At 43.0% G+C, this 25,286-nt stretch overlaps 1 protein-coding gene across 2 annotated transcripts in view; it reads left to right on the plus strand.

Annotated features, from left to right (window-relative positions):
* The first annotated feature begins 7,413 nt into the window (after positions 1-7,413).
* LOC147619895 (uncharacterized) overlaps positions 7,414-25,286 on the plus strand; it is a 77,075-nt gene continuing 59,202 nt past the window's right edge. For both annotated transcript variants that reach the window (XR_015270100.1, XM_086825756.1), the window contains exons 1-3: positions 7,414-8,308; positions 23,318-23,521; positions 23,661-23,744. Coding sequence is in view for 1 of the 2 variants with exons in the window: in XM_086825756.1 (XP_086681882.1) it covers positions 8,012-8,308; positions 23,318-23,521; positions 23,661-23,744 (585 nt within the window). In the remaining variant the exon portion in view is untranslated. The remainder of the gene's footprint in view (positions 8,309-23,317; positions 23,522-23,660; positions 23,745-25,286) is intronic.

Genomic DNA, 25,286 nt, shown 5'->3' on the forward strand with positions numbered 1-25,286 from the left:
TTGGCCCTTTCTCATTTTTTAAGTTTTAGTGAGAGAAAATAGAAAGGGACCTTTTGGGGAGACATCCCACAGCCCCCCTAATGTATCTCCTTGCTCTTGAGCAAGAATACTCATTGGATGTGTGATTACCATTACAATTTGAGCACCAATATATATAGCCAATTAGAGTTTTGATCACTTACCTTCAGTTGCTCTTTTATCATCTCTGCCAAATCACTCACCTTTAGTTGCTCTTTTATCATCACTGCTAATCCTTAGTTGTATTTATGGTGGCATCTTGGGGGTTATCATCCTTCCATTTTTGCCTCTTGTTGCTAGGTCTTGATGTTAAACAAGAGGTTTCATCATCCGTATCCTAGCATGTCTTTCACTAATGTTGCCCTTTTAAAACAATCATCTAATGTTATTTAGGCTTCCTTTTCTTCCATCCTCTTGATCTCCTTCTAGATCCTTCTATTATACATGTTGTAAAGTACTATCTTGAGGCCATTACTACACTATCTCTCATCACCCAAACACCCTACAATGAGATAAATAGACCTTGGAAAGGATGCAACCTCTTACCCTTTGCTTGTTTTTCTCAACACTGTGTAATTTGAGAAATTGATTGGTCCAAGAAGCTTGCTGGTTTGAACCTTGTGGTGTGGCACTTATTAGGTTATCACATGTTTACCTAGCAATTGGCAACTCTATACCCATCCACTTCTACACTCATAAGGCACATTGGGAAGGCATGTTTGTGCTACTACAAGTACTTGAGAGAATTCCCTTCTTTTCCTATCAACAACAAGGACAACAACGAATTGATACAAACACATGCACAAGTGCTACTATAAGTACTTGAGAGAATTCCCTTCTTTTCCTATCAACAACAAGGACAACAACAAATTAATACAAATGCATACACAAGTGCTACTACAAGTACTTGAGAGAATTACCATGTCGTACTTGTAGAATTTGCGCACGCCATTAACCATGGTCAATGGCTTGGGAAAATTTCTCACTATTTACTTTTTGTGTCTTTAAGGTTTATGTATGAACTCCAATCATGATAAAAAATAACTCTAAGTGATTGGTAGATAGACTAGAGAACTCCAATCATGATAAAGAAGAACTCTAAGTGATTGGTGGATAGACTAGGGAACTTAATCATCTTCTTTTCCTATCAACAACAAGGACAACAATGAATTGATACAAACACATACACAAGTGCTACTACAAGTACTTGAGAGAATTGCCTACTTGTAGAATTTGCCCAAGCCACTGACCATGGTCAATGGCTTGGGCAAATTTCTCACTCTTTCCTTTTTGTGTCTCTAAGTTTCATGTATGAACTCCAATCATGATAAAGAAGAACTCTAATGATTGGTGGGTAGACTAGAGAACTCCAATCATGATAAGGAAGAACTCTAAGTGATTGGATATACTAGAGAACTCCGATCATGATAAAGAAGAACTGTAAGTGATTGGTGTCTTTAAAATTTAGTAATGGTAGTTTATTATTCACCCATTGATGGATAGACTAGAGACTCTAGGTTTTCTTTTTGGGTATGAGAGGAGCTACACTCTAGACCTTGACCTCGAGCATAATACGATGAGCTAAGTTATGCTCTAGACCTTAACCTTGTACATTAAGCTGACAATAAAACTTAAATATATTTTACTTGTCTTGTTCTTCTCATTGGTTAGGCACTTGAGTGGCCTCACAATAGGATGTAGTCCCTTGATAGTAGCAACCCCAAAATTTACTAACACAAATGTGATAAGCAAACACATGGTTTTCCTAAGGTTTGTCATCACTACCCGTATAAGAAATTGCACTATTGTGACAAGGCTTAGATAAGGCCTAAGGTGGTTTGGTGGGCCTACGGATTCCTCTTCTTCTAGATGTCGCCTAGATGAGCTATGCTTAGCTAAAATTGGTGACTCCACCACAAAGCTACTATTACCTCACTCACACATTCCAATCTTACCTATAAAAATGGTAATTGTTTCATCATGCATGGAAATCTTACTATGTAGTTGCTCATACCTACATATGTTTTGGCTATGACAAAAAACAAATCAAGCTATTAATCTTAGTTTGCTTAGATTGGTGAGAGGAAAGAAAAGGAATATATTCAAAATGGGTTGAAGTCGCAATGTAAATTCACAATGCAATCTAGGGGCTGTTAGTGCGTGGAAAAGTTATGTAGAGTAGTGTAAGGGGGTATGACATAGCACCAATTAGGCTCTTTTGGGAAGACAAGTCCTTCCTACTTTACTCTCTTCATCGAGCTTCCATCTTCAGGTACGACTACTACCCCTATCTTTTGTTAAGTTTGGGTTTTTGGAAACATAACTTACAGAGAAATTATTATCATTAGCTTATTTGAGTAATTATTGCAAGCAGAGAAGAGTAGTGATTAAGCATGCACACCATGCTCAAACTTATCAGAATCCAAGCATGGAAGTTGGCTAGCCGGGGAGAGTTTCAAGCAAAGAATATCATTCTATGATGCTTGTGTTACAGAGATGGCCAATGCCCTCTTGCAAAGTAAAAATAATAATTCTTACAACCTTGACAAACACATTGGAGCATGGCCTAGTCTTGATAAGCTTGTTGAAAGGGCAAATTCTACCACTCCTAGTCCAACACAGGTCATACGGACTATGAAAAGCAGCACTGCAGGTACTCCCATGTACAATGCACCAACTCCTTTAAGTGGTGATCGAGAGTCAACAAGGCGTAAGTACTCAAAGTCCATGGCACGTACAAAGAGAATGCCATAGTAAAAAGAACTATGAACAACAATAAGAGGGTAACACTCAATGTAAGCTTGATCCTGTAAAATAAAGCTCATTAGAATGTAGAGAAATTGACTTATATACAAATTATTAAGATGATTTCACTCATGTCTTTAGACCATAACTCACCTTTACCTTAATTTATTGGATAAAAAGTGTTAGCCTATGCATGGACCCTTGTGCCATCTCAAGTTGCACATCATAGTTATATTAAAAATTGATGGATGGCTTCATGCAAGCCTTTCCCATAAGACTTTAAAGTTGTTAATCCATAAATGACAAATAACAAGTAGACTACTTGGCTATCTTTAGGATGCTTATTATTAATATGATGGAGTAGCATTGACCATGTTTACAAATAGTTTTATTTATATTGGATATATACTCCTTTACCAAAAGCTATAGCTCTATTTTTTTAAAAGGCTTTGTATATGTAGTTTAACAACAATTGAAGTAAGTTATCATTGATGGGAGCACCTAAATTTGTATTTTTATAGTGTAGGTGCAAAGTTATAGTGATTTCCCCTATAAGTGAATTGTGGATAAGGGAGGAGGTGATTTGGTATAGAATAGAGAAAGTTGGTAACTTTCTTTGATTAAGAAGTAGATCCTAGGCATAAGCATGCCAATGCACACAATGGAATCAATGTATAATATTGGGGGCATTTCTTGACCATTCTTTCTAAAGAAGTCCATAGTGTGTGCTATTAAATTAAGTTAAAAAATATTCATTTCATGGTGAGTACATGTTATTTAATTGAGCTGATAAAATACTCATTTGATATTAAGGCATGCAAAGAGCATTGGTGTGTGTACATATGCATGCATGTTTTTTTGTGTGCGTGTGTGATGTAAAGAGGTATGAACTCTCATGAAAGTTTCACCACTTTATTTGAGTTTGTGAATTTAACTTGGAGGGGTATGCCCTTCCCATAAAAAAATCACAAGTTTTATCATTTTTATGGTTTTAACCATGCTAAAAAAGGGGCTTTACGTAAGAAGTATCACCAAAGCCTACCCATGGTAGGTGAAAAATTCCAGAGGGGCACTTTTTATTTAAAGTCCCCTTTATTATTTAAAAGTGAATTGTCTCAAAACTATTATTTGACTTTTTATTTAAAAGTGAACTATCTCAAAACTATTTGACAAAAAAGGAGCTCCTAATAGCATACTCATGCTCTACTTATCTAGACTAATAATGCAAGTAATTTAATTTTTTGTCAATATGTACTCAAGACTTCTTGGAGTACCCCATAACACGCATTCCACAAATTTTGATGCAATAGGTTGGAACCAACAACCTTCTCAAGAAGTGTAAAGGGAGTTCCTTTGATTTGCTTGTTGGGTCATAAACTATAAAAGTAAGCTTAAAGTGTAAATCTTCTCCAAGTAGACATTAGTCATCCTCATAATTTGGCTTATCAACTTTACAAAAGAGCCATGTTAGAAACCTTTGTTGTATAAGGTCTGAATACCCTTTAGATTTTGAGATTAGATTTATGTAAAGCTTTCAAATGCTATATTCTGGATACTTCTTTGATTCTCCTCATTAATAGCTATGATACACACACACACACCCCTCCTTGAAAATACTTTTCTCATGCATTGCAACTAAACCAAATTGCTCACATAAAGGCAAAACATGTTTTTGTTGATAACACTAGGGTGTTATCATTTATTTGTTTGCCCTCACTGAGAAAATAACATACTAGATGCATTATTCTTTTGTTTACCAAAAACTTCTAGTATCAGAAGCAAAAGCTTATGATGTTCACCTTACAAGCTTATGGTTTTCTTGAATCTAACATACTTTATGTAAACAATTCCATATTATTGTACACATCAAAGTTTCAATTATCTTGGATGCTTTAGCATGCTCAAGAAAAAAAACTTTATATCTTATCCTAATATGCAGATATTTCTTTCATTCCCATTTGATAGAATGATAACGTAGTAGCCAATATGGACTTTCTATCATTGGTAGAAAGATTACGAGTGATTGGTAGAAAGATTACGAGTGATTGGTAGAAAGATTACGAGTGATTGGTAGAAAGATTATGGGTAGTTGGCAGAAAGATTACGGGTAGTTGGCAGAAAGATTACGGGCTCTTGGCTACACCTCTCATCTCTTTAAATGCGCATTGAACCCAGGTTGTTTCATTTCCCATTTGATAGAGTGATAACATAGTAGCCAAGAAGGTCTTTCTGTCATTGGAAAAAAGATTACACGTGGTTGGCTACACCTCTCATATCCACATATGAGGATAAGATATGCATATTTTTTTGCTTGAGATTGCTAAAGCATCCAAAGCATCCACATATGAGGATAAGATATGCATATTTTTTTGCTTGAGATTGTTTTGGATTGCTAAAGCATCCAAAACAACAAAAAACTTTGATATTAATAATAATATGGAGTTGTTTGCATAAAGTAGGTTAGAATCAAGAAAATCACAAGTTGTGAGGTGAACATCATAAGCTTTTGCTTCTTATACTATAAGTTTTTGGTAGACATAAGAATGATGCATCTAGTATGTTATTTTTCTCACTAAAACAACACGAGTTCAGTGCACCCACTAGCTTGAAGACATTATGATTAGGGCTAAGATTTGGGCTTCAAAATTGAAGGCCTATGAGGTACCTTTGCCTTTACATGAAACAACAAACTGAACTTGGGGTGGCCTAACTAATTTTCAAAGGTGTGTTTCCTTTGAAGGTTTAAATGGGCATTGAACCTTAGTGTAGCCTTTAAATTTAGCAATGGTTATGATAACAATTTCCTTATATATAAAAGTGTGTATTAGGGCTATAAGAAAAAAAAATGTGTTACTTTTCCAGTAAATCAATCATGTTCTATGTGCTTATCCATATATATATATCAAACACTTTAGAGCTAATAGCATCTATGTAGTTAAAAGTTGTAATTTGCAAAAAAATACAAAGTTGAGCAAAATAGTTGTGGTATTTTCTTGTGAACTTGCGTACAAATTACGGAGGCTAGATGGTTTATTAGCCAATCGATGTATTTTGGGCTCTCCGAGTGATTGTGTGAGTCATAATGATTTAGCATTTAATTTTTTAAAAATTTTATTTACCTTTATTACTTGCACATAAAGTAGGAATTACCAAGCTATAAATTGAGAAATTTCTTTTTAATCATAACTTACTTTTGACTTTGTTTGTTGATGGTAAGGGCACTTTCCATTTGGGAAACATGCATGAGGACAACATCATTGAATATGTTTTGATTGTCCTTTGAAAATGAAATATCAAAATTCAAAGAAGAAAAATACATTAAGTTTGAAGCCATGGCAAAACCAAGAGGGAAGGGACTATGTACATTTTTCTTTGGAAAAGATTAAAGGTGTGATCGTTCAAAGGGGATGGTATTTGTTGGGTCAACATAGAAGTATGCCTTTGTGGATGTGCAATGATAATGGTGAGTAAAAGCATGCCTTTTAGGAAGAGTTTGAAATGTTGCATTTGAATGGGAGTGAAAACTGGGATGATTGGGAAATGTGATTGGGGAGGGTTGGAGAAAGTAATGGCCACGAAGGGCAAGGTGGAGGGAATAGCGTTATGGGGAGTGAAGCAAGACGTGGGAGGAAAAGCTATGTAAGGTGTGTTGGAGAGAGCACTCTTTAGACATAGAAAGGATATAGATAGTGGCTTGGGTGGATGTGTTTTTGTGTGAGATAGATAGAAAGAAAGAAAGTCATTGACATCTACGAAAGACCAAAAAGGTCCTTGAGAAGAGATAAAAAATCGTAGAGAGAGAGAGAGAGAGAGAGAGAGAGAGAGAGAGAGAGAGAGAGAGAGAGAGAGAGAGAGAGAGAGAGAGAGAGAGACTTTCATTTTGTGTGATAGCAATGAAATTTGACCACATGTGATCCTTATGATGGCACAAAGTGCAAGGGATGAGAACTTGCATCCGTGATCACTAAGGGTTTACACATTATTCAATGCCCTCGTTTTATTTGGGGGTGAAAAAAGCGATCTTTTTTTTCAGAAAGAAGCAGAGGGGAATCTTGTGAAATGGGGGAGATATCTCCCCATTAATCTCCCCCCCTCTGGGTTTTTTCAGGAAAAAAGCGGAGGCTTCAAGAGCATCCATGTAAAGCCCCTAAGTGGATTACAAAATTATGCCTGCCCTAGTTAATGGGGACCCAACTAGGCCGATAATGTGGGGCCCATTTCATGGCATGGAGCTTAAGAGCTCCATGTCTACCTTGGTTAAAGGGGATCCATCGAGGTACTCTTGAACTCCATATATATATATATTGAGAGAGAGAGAGAGAGAGAGAGAGAGAGAGATTTTCCTTTGGACATTGCATTGAACACTCTTTTAACATAGGTACTCTTGAACTCCATATATATATATATTGAGATTTAGAGAGAGAGCGAGAGAGAGATATTTTCCTTTGGACACTGCATTGAACACTCTTTTAGCATTAGAGAGAGAGCATGTGAAATGGGGTGGGGCTTTGGACAACTAAAACAGTTGAGCTCCTTGGGAGATGAGGTCCTACAAAGGTTAAACTTAAGCTGTATTTAGTGCTTGCTAAATGTCATTATTATAACTAATTAGTCGGATTGAAGTCTTTCGTAGGAACACATTCCACAACCAAAGAAACAAAGTACCACGCCAGCAAAGCTTTGGGCAGCTTCTCTCCCCCCACACACGAGCGCGCGCACACACACGTATACACCTCCAAAGACACAAAAAGCAAAAGAAACAGAAAGCTCTTCTTCTGGGCCATCTTGTCTTCCACTCTCAAGCTATCTTCTTCTTCTTCTTCTTCTTCTTGTTGTTGTCTAGACTCTAGTGTTTCCTAACTTCATTTGTTGGTACGGACATCGCCGTGGCCAGTGAAGGCTTTTCCTTCTCGGTTTGATCGTCCAAGCAAAAACCCACTTCGGCAAATTTGCCCCCCTTTTTGATCATCTCCCTTCTTTTTCCTATCTGCCCCCTTCTGCTGACACCTTTCTTGTCAAAGTAAGCCTTCTTGCATGGCTCTCACAGCAAATGCTCATAGCTGCCTGCTGTGTGAGCTTTCCTGCAGACTCATTTGCTCTCCAGTTTGGTCTAATTTGATTCAATTTAGTGGTTTTGGGGCCAATTTGCAATCTTTTTTTAGTGGGTTCTTGGTTTTTGGACCCATTTCCAACTGGTGCAGCAGCAGCCGCAGTAGGGACACAAATTAGCATTTTTTTGAGCACGAAAATGGGTGAAAAGCAGGAAGAATTGGATCAGCAGGGGTGGAGGACCTCTTTCACACAGACAACAGAGGAAGTGGCCAGGGCCGTGGTAGCAGCTGCAACAGCTGTCCGCCCAAGGCCTTCCATTGTCTTCTCATCAAACAACACCAGCAGCAACAAAACCCTTGAGAAGTTCCAAAGGCAAATCACAAGGGTATGGAAACAGGGGCTTTCAAAAGAGAACAACAAAAAGGGCTTCTTCAACCCTGAACACTTGACAAGCCAAAAGAGACAGTGGACTCAGCTTCAAGTGCAAATGCTGGTAAGCTCTCTCATACCCCTTTTTCATCATTTGGGTTCTTTTGAGCCTCTTCATTGATGTTAAATCCCCATCAAACATGCATACCTTCATGTAACATGCATAACTATAAGTAATGCCTCATCCCCTGAGTATACAAAGTACGCATGCTTACTTTTTACACTATATATACATAGATGCAAGCTTGTTTCTCTAAGTAATGCTCCATCTGGAAGCTTCAGCATGCATACACTTCACTTACTCTCCATCTTTAATGGAGTCATAGGTCTAAGATATGCATATAATCATGCATGCACGTAAACATACATAGATGAAAATTTACCTGCCTCCTCTAAGTAATACCAATGTATGCATGTAATGCCAAGAAAGGAAAAAAAAATTGCAAGTTCACTAGACTCTGATAGCAACTATAGAACGCTTACACCTATGTGCTAGGGTTTTCAGAGATAAAAAAGCCAGTGTTAGAATCACACATGCACCACACACATGAGTCCTAAACTATTAATCTATATTAGGTACAAGAAAGAAGTGCAAGATAACTGAGAAATGAAGACATCGGGTTGCGGCCCGGGTGCTACTGCAGATTTCCTGGCCAGCCCACGCTCTAAGAGATACACTTCTCAACACCTGATTTAACGAATTCCTTGGGCGTGCGTGCGCACACACACACACATGCACGTTGGTGCTGATCGGCTTGCATAGAGGACTGTCAGCCTAATGAGAGGACTGTCCCCGACATAAAACCACTGGCCAATTGCCACGTGGCACCTGCACTTGCCAGGAGCCTGTTTGTCATCGGCACAGAGTGTATCTACCGTGTGCAACATGCACACAAGACTAACTTCGAGGCCTGGGGAAGCTTGGAGCTAGGCAGGCTGATTGGCGAGCTGGGCTAGGGATTGGACTGACGAGCGGGCGCCCAAGTGTGGACGCCCGGTGACCGGCCAAGAGCCTATAAAAGGGTGGCCAAGGTTAGTTGTTCATAGAGTCTCGCGAGTCTTTGCGAGAGCTCTACGGTCATGAGCCTGGATCTAGTGCAAACATGCACCTGCTTCATGCAACTGGGGCCGGTAGTAGACTCGAGGCTCGCGAGGGTAGCTCCGTGGCGGTATGGGACGTCACGGGGTAGAGATTGGTCGGTGCGTCTTGCTAGTTAGCTCAGCTGATGGCTCGGTGGGGATAGCCAAGACTTGTGGGTTTTGCCCACCCACGGCTGTCATGGTTGGGTTGTGAGTCAGGTATGCACCCCCTTCACGTTGTTTGGCTTTGTTTTGTCGGTTTCGAGTCATGTTTCAGGATTGCTCTATGAGGAGATCCGTGGGGATTTGACAGTGGTATCAGAGCATGCCTTGAAGAGCGTGCAAGTCGGTAGGTAGAGAAGAAAGAGGTATGAGCAAGATGACTACTGTTTTTTTCGTCTATACTGCTGTTTTTTTCAGAATTCGGTGTACTGTATTATGTTTGCATCGTTGGAACCCGTGTCGGGGTTTTGGTCTTGCAAAGGGTCGACTTGATTTGCATATGAAGAGAGTTGTTATTGGCAAGGAGAGAAGCAAGAGACTGTTGTGAATCAGCAAGCGATAGAGAAAAGCAAGTGCATGTCGGCTAGTCGGTAGTGTGAACAATGAGAGAAAGAGAGAGAGGGAGATGTTGGCTGTGCGTGGAAGCAAGCAGCCAGACCAGTCGACAAAGTGTAGGAACCCGTCTTGCAGGGCGTACAAAAGCATCGAACCTTAGGCGACGTTCCTGCTGTTGGTAGGTGACGGCGAAGGCTTTCCTGCGGGTTGTTAGGCGTCGGGCAGCCGACTGCGCCGCTTTTTTTAAGCCCATTTTTTTTAGTGCCTTGTTGCTTTTAGCCCTCATTTTTTTTAAAGCGCACGTTGCGTTTCGTTTTTTTTAAGAACCTGCAGCGTGGGGTTTAAAAAAACAAATCGAAGACAGTGTGTTTTTTTATAAAAACAAAACGTGTGCCTTTTCATGTGTTATACGTGGCTTTTATGTGTGGCCTATGTGTTTTTTTTAGTGTGGATTTTACAAGCCTTATCTGTGACTTTTATAAAAGCCATCTAGCATGGTTTTTTTTGAAAAAAAAAAAAACACAAAAGCCATACTAAAAAAAGCAAAGCGCTTTTAGGGGGACTTATAAATACCCCTAGAGTGGGCTTCCAGCCACACGTCTCCTCGAGCTCTCTAGCACTATTCCTTGCTTCTAGCAAAGATTTTCTCTCACTTTTCCTCTTCAAGATGTCGACCCAAGAATCGGGGATGGAACCCATTCCCGAACGTGAAGACTTGCCGGCTATCGAGGCCGTTGACGTCGATCTTTTCGAAGATTTTGTAACTAAATCTGATTTTAAGGAGTTTAAAGTTACTTTCGAAGCTTCTTTCTCGAAGCGCGAGGCATAGGTCACTGCGCAAATGGAGGCTTTACAGAATTCCATCTCTTTATTGACCACTACTTTGTCTACTCTCTCGGGCATGGATACCTTGGCATTTGCTTTAGGTCCCAATATTACTCCGCGACAGTTTGGGGGCGAGAAAAAACAGCGTACCAAGGAGATTGTGGACATGTGGCTACAACACCTAGTGAATGTGTGTAGATTACAAGAGACTGAACAAGGTGACAATTAAGAACGGCTATCCTCTCCCTAGATCAGATGACTTGATTGACCGTTTAGTTGGAGTAAAGTATTTCACAAAGATAGATTTACGTACTGGCTATCACCAGATACGTATTCATGAAAGGCACGTCGAAAGAACCGCCTCTCGGACTAGGTATGGCCATTACGAGTTTCTCGTATTACCTTTTGGGTTGACCAATGCTCAAGCCACTTTTCAGCAAATGATGAACGATCTTTTTCGTGAATATTTGGGGAAGTTCGTGGTTGTGTTCTTGGACGATATTTTAGTATATAGTCGTACTCTTGAGGATCATGTTAGACATCTCACGATTGTCTTGACTATTTTAAGACAGAATCGACTGTATGCTAAATTAAGTAAATGTGAGTTTTTTATGACAAAAATCATTTACTTGGGACACAAGATCACAAGAGACGAGTTGAGTATTGACATGACTGAGTTCAAAAGATTTTGGCTTGGCCAATACCACAGATGGAGAGACAACTTCGTTCTTTTTTTGGTTTTGTTGTTTTTCTTTGAAAATTTGTGCAGGAGTACTCTCAACTCGCACTACCGATGACCGACTTGTTGAAAGGTCGTGGACGTAAGTCGAATCAACCTATCCCTTGGAATAACGATTTGGATATGGCCTTCAGAATTTTGAAAGATAAGAGTCAAGGAAGCCCCTACCTTAGCACTACCCGATCCTAGTCAGCCTTATGTTCTTGAGACTGACGTGAGTGACTATGCGAACGGGGCTGCTCTATTCCAAGATGGTAGACTTGTTACTTTTGAGAGTCGAAAGCTGGACGACACTCAATCTCGTTGGCCAACCCTTGAGAAGGAGCTTTATGCTAAATACGGGGAGTGAGGAAAAATGAGAAAACACCTATATAGGGCGGGCACACCCACAACAGAGGCCCTGGTGTCTGATAAAGACAGGAGATGACTTCTAACACCCCCTCTCAGCTCCTGGCTGTGAAATCAACCCCAGGGAGCTGGAGTGCCGCCTGAGTGTAGCCTGAGGTAGAGACTTCGTGAAGAGGTTCGCCGCATTGTCCTCCGTCGAACAATAAAGTAGCAAGATGTCACTAGCCAAGATCTTCTCACGGACAAAGTGATACTGTATCTCTATATGCTTGGTCCGGGCATGGAAGACTCCGCGCAATAGCTATACAACTTTGGTTATCGCACTGGATGACTGTGGGCTCCTTTTGTGGAAACCCAATCTCCCCTAGCAGCCTCCGCAGCCACACAACCTCGCAAGCAGCACCACAAGAAGCCCGGTACTCTGCCTCTTCCAAGATAGGGCAATAGTTGGACGCCTCTTACTGCTCCAAGAAACCGCTCCTGAGCCGAGGGTAAAACTGTAACCTGAAGTGGATCTCCTCGTGTCTTGGTCTCCTCCCCAATCCGAGTCACTCCAACCTTGGAGTTTGACTCACCCCTCGTGTGTAAAAGAGTCCTAGATCCTTCGTACTCTGCAGATTCCGCAAGATCCGCAATCCTGCGTCCCAATGAGACTTCAATGGCGTCTGCATAAAAGAGCTCAACAGCCCCACGGAGAAGCTCAAGTCCAATCTGGTGTTCAGCAACCAGATCAATGAACCAACCAACCTCCGATACTGCAAGGCATCAACTGGCTCACAAGGATCATTAACAGTTAACTTTGTGTCCGGGTCCATCGGCGAAGTAATAGGCTTGCAGTTCTCCATCCCAAAGGCCTCAAGCAACTCATGAACATACCGTTGCTGAGAGACAAAAAACCCCCTTCTGGGTCTGCTAGATCTCCAATCCCAAAAAGAAGTGGAGGTCGGTCATCTCAAACTCCTTTGACAAGGCAGCCTTCGTCACGCTAATGTGCTCCACATGACCGCCGGTGAGAATAAGATCATCCACATAAAGGATGATAATTGTAACCATGCCCCGCTCCCGAAAGAGATACAGGTTGGGATCTGCAAACAACCTAGCCAGTCTCACGGTCCCGTAGAGCAACGGAATGCTCCTCAAATTCCACCCGAAAGCCAGTCTTGCATACTTCATGCACTGATAGAAGATGAAAACCAAGAGCAGGGACGTAAAGAACACGGGAAGCATGCTTGCCCCCCTTGCCGTCGGGACTAATCTCCATCCAGCCCTCACTGTGTATCGGAATAGTGGAGTTGTCGCCAATGAAAATGCGACTTGACTGCCGTTTCAGATCCAAAAAGAAGTCACGGGACAGAGTCATGTGCCTGGAAGCACCACTGTCAAGAATCCATTCCCGGGTATCCTTCGCGGTGAAGCCAACTGCCTCCTCGCTCGAAGATGATGAATTATCGGAGTCCGTCATCTCTAAGTGCACAAATGCAGGATTCTTCGCAACAACTGAGGCTGAAGAATCAGCACTCTTCCAATAGTGGCCTTTCTCACCACAATCATTGCAGGACCGCTCGGCCTTCAGCTTCTCTTGTTCTGTGTCGGGCTTCTTCTCAGAAGACTTCTTTGGTGAAGCCTTCCCTTTGCCCTTGTTGTTCCGGCCTTTCGACCGTTGGCCAGTTGAGGCCTCTGAACCTCTGCTGTGAGGAGGGTTCGTGAAACGTTCCTCTTGGTCCAAGACCATGGGCACAAGCTCCTCCCAGGTAATGGTGCTGAGCCTGCCACTTGTGACATGAGGGAGGTCTTCGACCGTAGTAATCACAACCTTAGTCTAGATAAACTGCACTTACTGATGTTTAAGAGACAGATAAATATGTGTCAATGCAATGCAGCTATATTAGATGAATGAATGCGGTTACAATGAGATCCAAATGGATCTGTACTGCTGAATATGCTGCCTATATGCTGAATATACTGAATGAACTGAATGAACTGCTGTCCACTATCTTTCCCTTGTCTCCTGGGAAGGAAACGCTGAAGGGAGGCTTTGGAACAGATGCTGAATGCTGACCTGATGATGAAACGCAAACTGATGGGCTGAACTGAATGCGTTTGCTGATGATGATGCTGAGGATGATGCGTTCGCTGAAAATGATGCTGATGCTGATGCGTTTGCTGATTATGCTGATGCGTGGACTGGTTCTGCTGCTCCCAATGCTTCCTGGAGGAGATGCGTTGGAGAACACACTGCTGAATGCTTGAATGATGAGCTTGGAATGCTGAATGGAGAGGCGCCTGTATATATATGCAAACATGCTGCTGGTCGGCCAGCATAAGGGCTGTCGGCCAGATGCCATGTCCATAAATGCTGTCGGCTGCCCCATAAATGCCTGTAAAAATGCCTATAAATGCCAGTAAAATATCTGATGATGCCTGATGATGCTAATAATGCTAGAATGATGCCATGTCACTGTACACCTGACTGGTGTGCACGTGACACCACTAGTAATCAAAGAGGAGTAGAAAGCGGAATACTGAGCAGGCAAGTGGGACAGCAAAGTAATGGCCATATCTTCAGATGATATGCTGAGTACAAAGGATATGAATGCCCAACGCAAGGAGGAGGAAGACCATACGTCAGCCGAGTATCCAGTTGTCCCGAGGCTCTGCTGAAGACTCTCCTTGGCCACTGATGTAAGTCTTGAAAGCTGTAGGACTGCACGTATGCTGGCTGAATGAGAAGAGGAGCTTCCTTCTTAGCCTGGAGTTGATAGGATGCTGCAAGCTGAAAGTACTTTTGCTGAATACTTGACTGAATAATGTGGGAATGAGGCCATGCCTTTTATACCTCCTCAGAATAGCAGTCGCCTGCCCCTAGGAGGCTATCGGCTGATGCAGAAAGTCCCACGATTGAGGAAATGTCCAGTCGGCTGCTGAAAAGACCCTCACGACTGCTAAATGCCAGTCGGTCAGCATTAAATGCTGGTCAGGTACTATTTCCTGTTGGCTGGCCATTAGATGCTGGTTGGGTTGTAGCAATACGTGTTGGCCATTGCCCGACTATATGGCAAAGGCCTTGGATGCCTTTGCAAGGCTAGCCCAAGCTGGGTCTGCCTTGGGGCTGGCCTTCCTTCTATGTGGATGAACCTAGAATGCTTACATGCATCTAATGCTAAGGTTGACAAATACATGCTCCTGAATGATGCTTTCTCCAAGTGGGTTAAGAGGACTGACATGTGACTGACCTCTAAAGCTTGGAGATTGACCTACGTAACTCGTACCTGACTGTCCTAGATTGAGGGCTCACAATGGGGTCACGGCGTACGACCAATAAATTTAAAAAAGGTTCTACTTCTGTACAAATGTTGCACTGATGATCATGCCAGTGTGTCACTATGTACCCTAGTGTAGGGTGCATGTGACAATTTGTGGGGGATTGTTCAGGGCAATGAGAAGAAGCCCGAGTGCCTTCAAAACTCGAGACGTTGGACCTAGGTTGTTCAGGAGAATGAATTCCTTGTGGAATTACAAGACTAGGAGGATCATGATTCGAAGGGGCACTTGGTGCTTGTGCGGACCATTACGAAGGAGGTCTCACTGGCTGTGCAAACTCTTGCCAGTGCACATCAAGTTTAGTCCAAGCTGGAGGTCGATGAGGGTAGTTACTTTGCAAGGGCAACTCTACAGTCTGGTATTCCCTGCTAGTAGTTCTATGCAGTCATTCCTTATGAAGGCCAAGGTTATCCATGACCAGTTGTTGGCAATGGGTGCTGCCTTGTCCTCTGCTTAGTTGGCTGCACTAATCCTCACAAAGCTCCTCCGGAGTACGATGTGGTTTCTTAGGCTTTGAGGTGCTAGGTCACAACAAGGCAATTGGATTTTGATGACCTTAGCTCCCTTCTCTTGGAAGAAGAGTTTGTTCTCATTTCACGAGGTGTCTCTTAACGATCAAGATTAGACACTTACTCTAGAGTCTAGAAGATAGGTCGGAGTTGTTGCTACTCGTGTGGGAAGAAAAGACATTTGTCTAAGGACTGCTTGTCCAAGAAGAAGGACAAGGGCAATGGCAAGCTTTCATTTGAGAAGAAGGGCAAACATATGACATAGGACAGTGATTCAGATACTTCTAGTGACTCATCTAGGGCTCCTAGGGCCATTCCGGCCCAAGAGGACCAGGATGGTCTTCTTCTCTAGTTATATACATTGTTTCCTCCCATGTGCTTCCACCCAAAGGAGGCTTGTGGGTAGGAGAGGGGGCTGTTAGCAGCTCCACCTGGGAACCGTGAGTCGGAGTTCCAAGCATTAGAAATCTGGTAGGACAAGGTCAGCTTTGGTGTAGCAGAGACTATGGACAGGATGTGTTCTGAGTTGATTGTTTAAGGTTTTGGGACGTGATGTGCTCATAGTCCAGTGTTGGGGGATTATGGGGGTGGTTTGTCCGACAGCTCATCATTCTGTGTGGGAATTCGGAGCCAAGTAGATTTCTTTGCTGTTCACGGTGGCATTCTGTTTCGAGGAGTCGGGTTGGTAAGTGCTCTTTCCAAGGTGTATCCGGTACTGCACAATACTCGAGTGTCTATGTTGCATCTTCATCAGCTTATCTTCTTTCGGTGTTAGAATATTGTGCATCTCAGTGTTTTGGGAATTTATGTATTTTTCTATGCAAGTCGTGGGCAGTCGGCCAGCTCCATGTGCAATCGGCCAGTTCATGGCCTCCTTATATAAAGGCTCCTCTCATCACTTGTGTAATCAATCCAATCCCTGCACATTGTATCACCCATCTGCTGGCTATTACCATTGTAAAAGCCTCATGCTAATCAAAAGGTGATCTTGTCAACAATTGCACTCTCTCCTTCTCTCTCTCTTTCTTTGTCTATGCCTCTGCCTGTGCATACTCCAACATGGTATTAGAGCTCGGGGTGCTCGAATTGAAGGAGGGTGTTGGAGGTGGCAATTTGCTAGTTACTCATGGAAGGCATGGTGTGTGGACCAAGACCCTGTCGGCCAGCAGATTGAACATCTATCTAATGGTGTCGGCAGCGAATGATTTATGCATGTCCATGGAACTGGCCGACCTGCTGTCGGCCAGATCATTATTCCTTCCAAGGCCTATAAAAAGCGTTGCTTTGCTCATAGGAGATCGTATGACTCTCTACAAGAGTTGGGTCACAGTAGCATAGGTAGGATAGGATTTTCTACCTTTTTGGGGCATGCCTATGGCTGCCAGAAAACATGTACCTTTTTGTACTATATGACTATACTGAAATACAGAGCCATCTCTCTCTCTCTCTCTCTCTATTCTCGGTCTACACTCCTTGTTCTTGCATCAAGTGTTCTTAAGCAGTGCTTAGGGCTGGAAGAAGACTAACCAGAGATTTGGCATGTCACAGTGGTATCAGAGCATCAGGCTCAGCTATGCTATGTGCTGTTGGTATCCGAGAAGAAGTGCATAGGTCTAAGGAGAGAAACGCAGCATGTGTCAAGACCCTCAGAAGTTGGTTGGTGTCAGGAAAACCCAAGGAAAGCGTTTCATGAGAGTTGGTAGCCAGTTGGGGCTGCCCGATAAGCTTTTATGGAGCACTCCAAGGGATGAAGTTCATCCAAGGGGTGGAGCCAAGGGTACCCGTATCAGTTTCCAAGAAGAAGGATTCATGTTTGTGTTTAGGGATAGGGCAAGAAGGCAAGAAAGAAAGAAAGAAAGAAAGAAAGAAAGATTTTATTAACGTCTTCCAAAAGACCGAACTCGGCCAATGAGACAAATCGGTGTACCTGTGTGGGGTATCCTCTGTCATCCCAACAAAATGAAAAAGTACTGAACTAAAAAAGCTGAATCTGGGTGTGCAATAAGTACAATGAGTGGGGGAGGTGATGGAGCTCTACTACTAGGAGAATGCAAAGCTATATGCATGGAGTATACAATCATGATATGCAACCTAGCTAGCTCCATCCTGTACCATACTGGGGGTATAGAATGGTATACATCAATGAAGGGGGTGTCCACAGCTCCTTGAAGAACATGCGTGGGTCTGCTCTGAAGCGAGCCAGTCGCTCCGCACCCTCTCTGTGAAAGTGAGCTCTGATCTTTGTCATCTCTCTCTGGTATAGGCGTGGTGTCCGAAAGCCAGGTGTCCTCTGTCTCTTGCGGGCTCTGAGTGTCTCTGCTCTCTGGAGAGTAATTCCCTGTCGTGTAGGGGCTGGGAGAGGGGTGGATCTCTGAAAAAATGTAGTAATCTGTGTCTGTCGTCCTCCCTCTGGAGTTGTCTGAGCCTGTAATGATGTCTCTCTGTGACGCTGTATGTCTAGAATGAATCTTCCCAGTATGTGCTGGTCTGTTGCCTCAAAGATCTGGCGTAGGGAATGTGGCTCTCTGAATAAAATGGGATATCTCTCTCTGATGGCTGTATATGCTCTGCATCTGCATACATAATGCTCCTCACTCTCCACCTCCTCCTGCAGCATACCCTCTCCTCTCGAGGGATCCGTGCTGCTCTGCCAGTCTCGATCTCCAATCGATGTGATGAGACTCTAAGTTGACCAATAGCTACTCGGGAGCTGTGTGGTAAAAAGCCCTCCATGTATCTAGGCCTCTCTATAAATCCATCATAAGTGATACTCATGAAGTGATCTCTGTAGTAGAGCATCTTCGGTGGAAGAGGCTGTGTAGGTGATATCCATGTCTCTCGTGTATAGAGCTGCCATAGGTCCTGTCTCAATACTCTATTCCTCTCACTATGAGAGATGGATATGTGGTGCATCCCTGTCATACTGGAATGGTGGTAGATGATCCATGTCTAGGCCATGCTGTGAGAACCAATGTGTGACCTGTGCATACCATGATCCTCTGTCTCTTGCCTCAGCCAGCTGTCTAGATGCCTCAAAAGCTCTGAATGACAATATGTCGTGTGGCATCTCTCTGAATCTGTCTAGCAGGCATATAGTCTGGAATATGGCCTCTACCATCATAGGAGGCGCAGCAAACTCTGCTCGGATAATGTCAAGAGGTACTGACGGTTTGCTGTATCATGCGTGCCATCATGAGGGCATGTGGTCTCTCTATCTGTGTCCACCAATGGGTAGCAAGTCCTGGTGTCCATACCGCTGCTCCATACATCCGTGCCGGTGTGACTAATGTGTCAAATAGCCACCCCTTCGTCCGGGGCTCCTGAAAATGGGCCTGGTGGCACTGTCTCTCTAGCATAGCCAATGCTGCATATCCCCATGTCAATCTGGCTCTGGCTGCTGAACCCATGGTGAAGCGCGTGGCTGTTGCAGAGAAGGTAACCCCTAGGTACACGTATGATGTCACCACCTCCACGTGGCGTCCTGCGAGAGTGAATGTCAGCTGACTCCTGCCCTGTCTCGATGTATGAAAGACCATAACCTTGGTTTTCCCAAGGTTCACAGTAAGACCCCTCTGTGTGCAGAAATCATCAAGTGCATGTAGATGTTGCTGTAGACCTCCTGGAGACTCAGACACTAATACAATATCATCAGCATAAAGCATAATATGTAGTGAGGTACCTACTAGATGAACTCCATCTCTGCCTCCCCGTGTAATGAAGTCAGCCACCTCATCAATGTATAACCCAAATAGCGTGGGGGAAAGTGGGCATCCTTGCTTCACACCAATGGTGCTGGCAATAGTCTTGGACATACATCCTGGGCATCTGACTCACCCAAAAACCTGCTCATATAATGCATAGATGCCCCATGTCATATCTGGTGGTATGCCAAGAGACTGTAGGCGCTGAAAGAGCCTCTCTCGTGGTACTGTGTCAAATGCCTTGCGGAAATCCACAAAGCAGCAATAGAGCTTTCTCTTCCTCACTCTGGCCTGATCAATCATATATCTCAAAGTGATTACATGGTCAGTGGTAGAGAAAGCTCTCCTGAAGCCTGCCTGCCCTGATGAGCGTAAACATGCTCGCTCAGCATATAAGCTAAGCTCTTGCTCCATAGAGTTTTGCCAACACGTTGCCAACCATAACCGTCATGTAGTTGCTCGGATCGAGCATATCCCCTGTTTTGTGGATCGGCACAATGGTGTGCATCGTCCACTCCGCAGGCAAACCCTCTGCTAGTGCCCTGTTAAACAGGTGTGCAAGAAAAGGAGCCAAAGAATCTACTGCATATATGAGATGCTCACCCTGTAGGCCCATATGGTCGGCGGCCCGTCCATGCTGTAGGCGGCGGATAGCTTCCTTTACCATCAAGTGGGTAAAGAAGTTAGCTGTGGTAGGTCGAGGCTCCTTTGGCTGAGGTATAGGTGGCTGCTGTGGGGTGTGGTATAGGCCCTCTGCATATGTGTGCCATGTCTGTGGGTCTGCAATGGGTGTTGGTGTCCGGGGCTCTCTGAAGTGCCGCCATGAGATAGGGATATCTCTACTCATGAAGAAATGGAAGATCTCTAGCTCCTGTATCTCTACGAAGGCCCACCTTTTGCGGCGAGTAAGTCTCCTCATCTCTCTCGTCGACTCCTGCTCTGTGTTGGCTCCCAAGGCTCTCTGTATGCGGAGCCGTGAGTATAGGGCTCTACACTCGTCATCATACCATCTGTTCTGGGGCATAGTCCCAGATCTCGCAGGCTCTCCTGAGTGGACACGATGTGGGAAGCTATGTAATGCAGCCGTGTGTAGGAGTGATGCCAGCTGGGCTGTAATGGTATCCATAGGTGCCAGGGGATCCATGAGTAGGAGCCCATCCTCTACTCTGCCAGTGTATATGTCTGCCATGTCATGTGTGAAGTAGATGCAAAGATCTCTACATCAGATCTGGAGTGGATTCAGAGACCTAAGGCAAGGTTTTTAGTGAAAAGGTTGCCAAATACACACCCTTTGAGTTAGTGCATGGAATTGAAGCCATCATGCCCTAGAATACGAACTCCTTATCCTGAAGGTGTTGATGCAACACATAATTGAAGATGTAGAGAAGATGGAACTCAAGACTCCAGCTAGGAAAGGTGGGAGAAAACCCGCCGGATAGCAAGATAGAATATGGAAGAAATACAGGTCAAGAGAAAGGTTGCATTTGATAAACCCTTGATGAAGTCAAAGAAGAAACACATGACTTACAAAAAAGGGGATTTGGTGTTGATGTTTGATGCTTGTCACGATAAGACTTTTGACAAGAAGTCCTTACCCTGCTGGAAAGGGCCATTTGAGGCAATTGAAATGCTGGACTGTGGAGCAATGGTATTAAAGAGGTTATAGGGAAGGCAACTAACAAAGGATATAACTCTATATATCTAAAGCCTTTCCTAACTAGAGCAACAATGAGCTTCAAGGAAGATGGCACAATCCTTGAGTAAGTTCCTTCAACTTCAAATCAATTGCATTGACTTAAAGTTGAGTGGGGAATCATCATAAGCCAAAAAAAAAAATCCATGTATTTATATGACAATAAGGAACATGTGTATGGAGCATGTGACCAACCTCTAGCTAAGAGGTTGCTTATATTTGCGCATATTATTAGATTAAGCTTAATAACATCTTTGACTATTAAAGTGGGATTTGAAAAGAATCTCATTTTAATATTGAGGAGTCTTCTTGTAATAAAGAGGTGTGGAGTGGCTATTGACTTGGGAGTTGTCCCATTCACACTCTACCCCACTTCTATCCGCCACATGTATCACATGCATGGATTAGCTTCATCCACTTCAACTTTGTCTCCCATGTGTGGCCATGGTATGTACCCATGGGCTCATGATGCCTCTAATTGCTATATAAGGAGGGCCATTTCTTTGTATTGGGCATCAAACCTTTCTTAGTGAAGCTCTTGTTCTAGGAGTCCTCATCTTTAGCCATGTTTTTAGTTCTTCTCTCTGGATGTGAGAGTGGAAGAAAGTCCTTGTATAGTTCTTTTCTTACTCTAAATTAGTGGTGTACAACCATCTCTTGAAGGTTAAGTCTTAGCTTGTACTATTGTATATACTTAAGCTTAATATCATCAGGAGTGTGATAGTTATAATTGTGTTTGCGTATGGGATTGAAAGTGCATACCTTGCAAGATAGAGTGGGTGTGAGGTGTTGGGAGATTGAGAGTGATTTCTTATTCCATCCCTAGAGGGATTTTGGATCCACTCCCTCACCGTTGCTGAATTTAAATAATCAAGTCCTTTTCTAAAACAGGCAAAGGACTTGACAAGCACGAGAAAGATATCAGCTTCAAAGAAGGTGATGAGGTTTATCTGTAGTTCTAAAAGCAACAACTATCGCAATGTAGCGAGGTCTTGGCCAAATAGGAAGAAGGGATCTTTAAAGAAGGTTTATGATGTGACCTTGTGTGTGGGAGTTATTGATGCTGCTAATGTTCCATGCAAGGAGAATCAACAACCAACAAGTCGGTCTTTACACCTAATGTAGATGCCCATACCGAAAATTTTCTTTTGCAATGGCCCAGCTGGTTTCTCTACGTTATATAATGGATGAGCTAGAGCTGGCTGATGATAGTGGTCTTTAGTGGGGGGTGTTTTTTTGCATTGGTATAGGAGACCAGGAAGGAGGACAGAGGCTATCCAGTACATGAGGTGGTTTTGTATAACAAGAGCCAGTTCTTACACTTCCAATGCAAAAGGTCATGCAATGGAGGACAGCTGCAGGGAGAGAGTGACATAACTCACAGCTACTAGCTAGTGTCATCTAGTTCCTACCCATCTGTGTAAGCAGAGAATTCATTTGAGCTTCTAGGCTCCGGAGAATTGGATAGGGGACAGGATAAAGACAAATGGCAGAGATTGAAGGCAGGCCAAGCAAGGAACAAAACATACACTGTTGTTACATCCATCTTGCTGATTTTAGTTGAGAAATGTACATACTCCACGTTAAGTATTTGTTGTGTTTGAGTGAATTGTGTGCATGAGGGAGTTCTAGGGTTAGAAATCCTCTGAAACGTTTATAGCTAGAGGCGTTTCTAAAATGCTAAAAAACCTCTGGTGAAAAGCATTTTCAAGATTGAAAATTTTCATTCTTTTTTTTTTCCCCTTCTCCCTTCTGCATGCATGACTTTTGCATCCCCCTATTGCAGCCCTCAACCCTCTTGTCCTCCATCAGTGCCTTTGTAGCCTGCTTCTCCTTCCTCTTTTCTTCTTCTTCTTCTTCTTCTTCTTCCTCTTTCTCTTTTCTTCTTTCTCCTCCTGTATTTGTCCTCTTTCACCGCCTCCTTCATCTTCTCTCCTCTTTCTCTTCCTTTCTCTTCTCTTTTGAAAAAGCTTCATTTATTATTATATATTGCTTTGTGAAAATGTTTGCTGAGGGACAAAATGTTTCTGGATAAAACCTTGAAACGAAAATAACTTTGAAACGTTTCTAGTGACTATGGTTGTGTGAGCCAAACAAGATGTATCCACCAGTCACGCGGGCTCACTGTTTGCCAGCAAATATATCACGAGTTCAATGTTCTTATTTGCCCATGCTTCGTCTGCTACATGATCACTTACAAACATTAAAGTTGCTTTGTAGACACTACTGCAGCATCACTTGCAATTAATACAGTTGCTTTGCATACGGTTCCTAATTTACTGCAGTACATGCATTGCAGGAGCGTAAAAAATGGGATGAACCAAACTTCTTATTTGAACACATGATTCTGGTTGGTCTTCATCCGGAAGCAGAGACACAGGCATTAGAAGCAGCACTTCTGAAGAGGAGGACTGGGGAAAGAGAGCTCGATGCTCCTGATCGGCTTAGAGACGTTATGAGACAACAATTTCGGGGGTCCCCTCCTCCCATCCCGGACCCAGAGGTCATATTACAATATGATTAGTCGATTTTGGCTTTTGCATGGAAAGGGTGGTGAAAGGGTCTATGTCATGAAGTCTAGACTTGTGTGTACATGAAAAGACTGAGCACTTCTTGAAAACATGGTGACTATTTTGTTGCAGATTCTTTTTGCATTTCCACCTGGAAAAAGGTTACCCATGAGACAAAAGGACTTACTTGCCTTCTGTTTCCCGGGCGGAGTCGAGGTCAGTGTATTATGCTCGATGTGAAATCAGTTGTGTGTAAAGATGTATGTTTAGGGTTACATGTCATGGGCACATTAGTTTGGGGGATGCTACAGCATGTAGTCTTTGCCATGCATGATGCAGTCTTTGGTATGAAGGTTTTGTGAGTAGACTTTTATGAGGTCAAGGTGCAGTCTCTTAGTCTCTTCCATGTTAGGTACCTTTCTAAAAGCTAATTACAGCTTTGCAGCTGCTATGCTTTTACTATCTTTTTCCATTCTATTTTCAATAATTTCATTGTTTGAGTAGATTTACGTTCCACTCTACAAAGACATAAAGAGCTTCTTGTGCAAGAGAAGTATCACTATTGGGATATTTAAATGGACTGATCGTGCAAGCCAAGAAGACCCCTTTAACCACAACCAATCAAACCCCAACCCACCACACCCCCCCCCCCCCCCCCCCGCCAGAAGGCAGAATCTTCACCCTGAAAACTCGCTTGCTCTTCCATTCCATGATTAGTCCATTTTACTAAATTCACCAAACACTCGCTCAATCCCTCAAGATGTCTCATACATTTAGTGATGTCTTGCAATGTGGATGCATTCCTTCACGCATTAGGTTTACCGTCCCTCTCACTTCATTATGCATACACTACTCTTTTAGCATATGACACATACACATCCCACAATGTAATGAACACACCATTGTCCACAAGTGAGTTACCACAACATAGAGCACTGTTCCTTTTATTTGCAATATACGAAGCATATTCACACAATGTTGTTATCAATAGCATTGATCTTTGAACATGACAACCAAGAACAACACTAGAGACAATCCATCATAGAGACGAGACTCTCGTACACAAATATAGATTATAGTCTTATTAAAGATACATTCTTACAAATCCTCATTTAGTACTTATAACTTTATGTTTTTCTTGTCCATCGATGATCTTCAATGTGACACTATTGTGTACTCATGAGTTGTTCTCGTGTGCAACTCCTTTTCTTGAGTACACTCGAACTTCTCCTTCATGAGAATGCTTAGCGCATGAGAAGCCATGCGCAAGCTATCATCACAAAGCACACCTTTGCGTGACCTTGGCGTCCGCTTAGTGCTCATCACGAGTTACCTTGCGAACCTAGTAGTCTCTCTCACTCCATCGTGCACCACTAGAACACTCTCTACCTCTTACTTCTAGGGTGTAGGCAAAAGTAACCTCTCCACGGTTATGGTTGCAAGGACTACTCCATCAATCTCTTGCATCCTCTTTGTCTTAAGACTTTCATAGAAAAGCCAACTCTCTCTCATAGTATTCGCACCTAACATCCATCTATGGTGCTCATCCTCCAATGATATAAGGTGAATTTGGGCATGTTCCCGGATTCATTTAGGTATATATAGAGCAACCTGCCGTGTGCCCTCACGTTGACGATACTTGTCCAAGCACACTCCGTCATGCTCGTCCACAAGCCTTCTAAACCCCAAGGCTACTGGGTGCATCATCGTCATGACTCAATCCATCTAGTCCTGTTTCACTCTCCTAGATACACATTA

Source organism: Cibotium barometz, chromosome 32 (assembly GCF_041138505.1).
Source record: "Cibotium barometz isolate CiBa-2024 chromosome 32, ASM4113850v1, whole genome shotgun sequence".
Classification (NCBI taxonomy): Eukaryota; Viridiplantae; Streptophyta; class Polypodiopsida; order Cyatheales; family Cibotiaceae; genus Cibotium; species Cibotium barometz.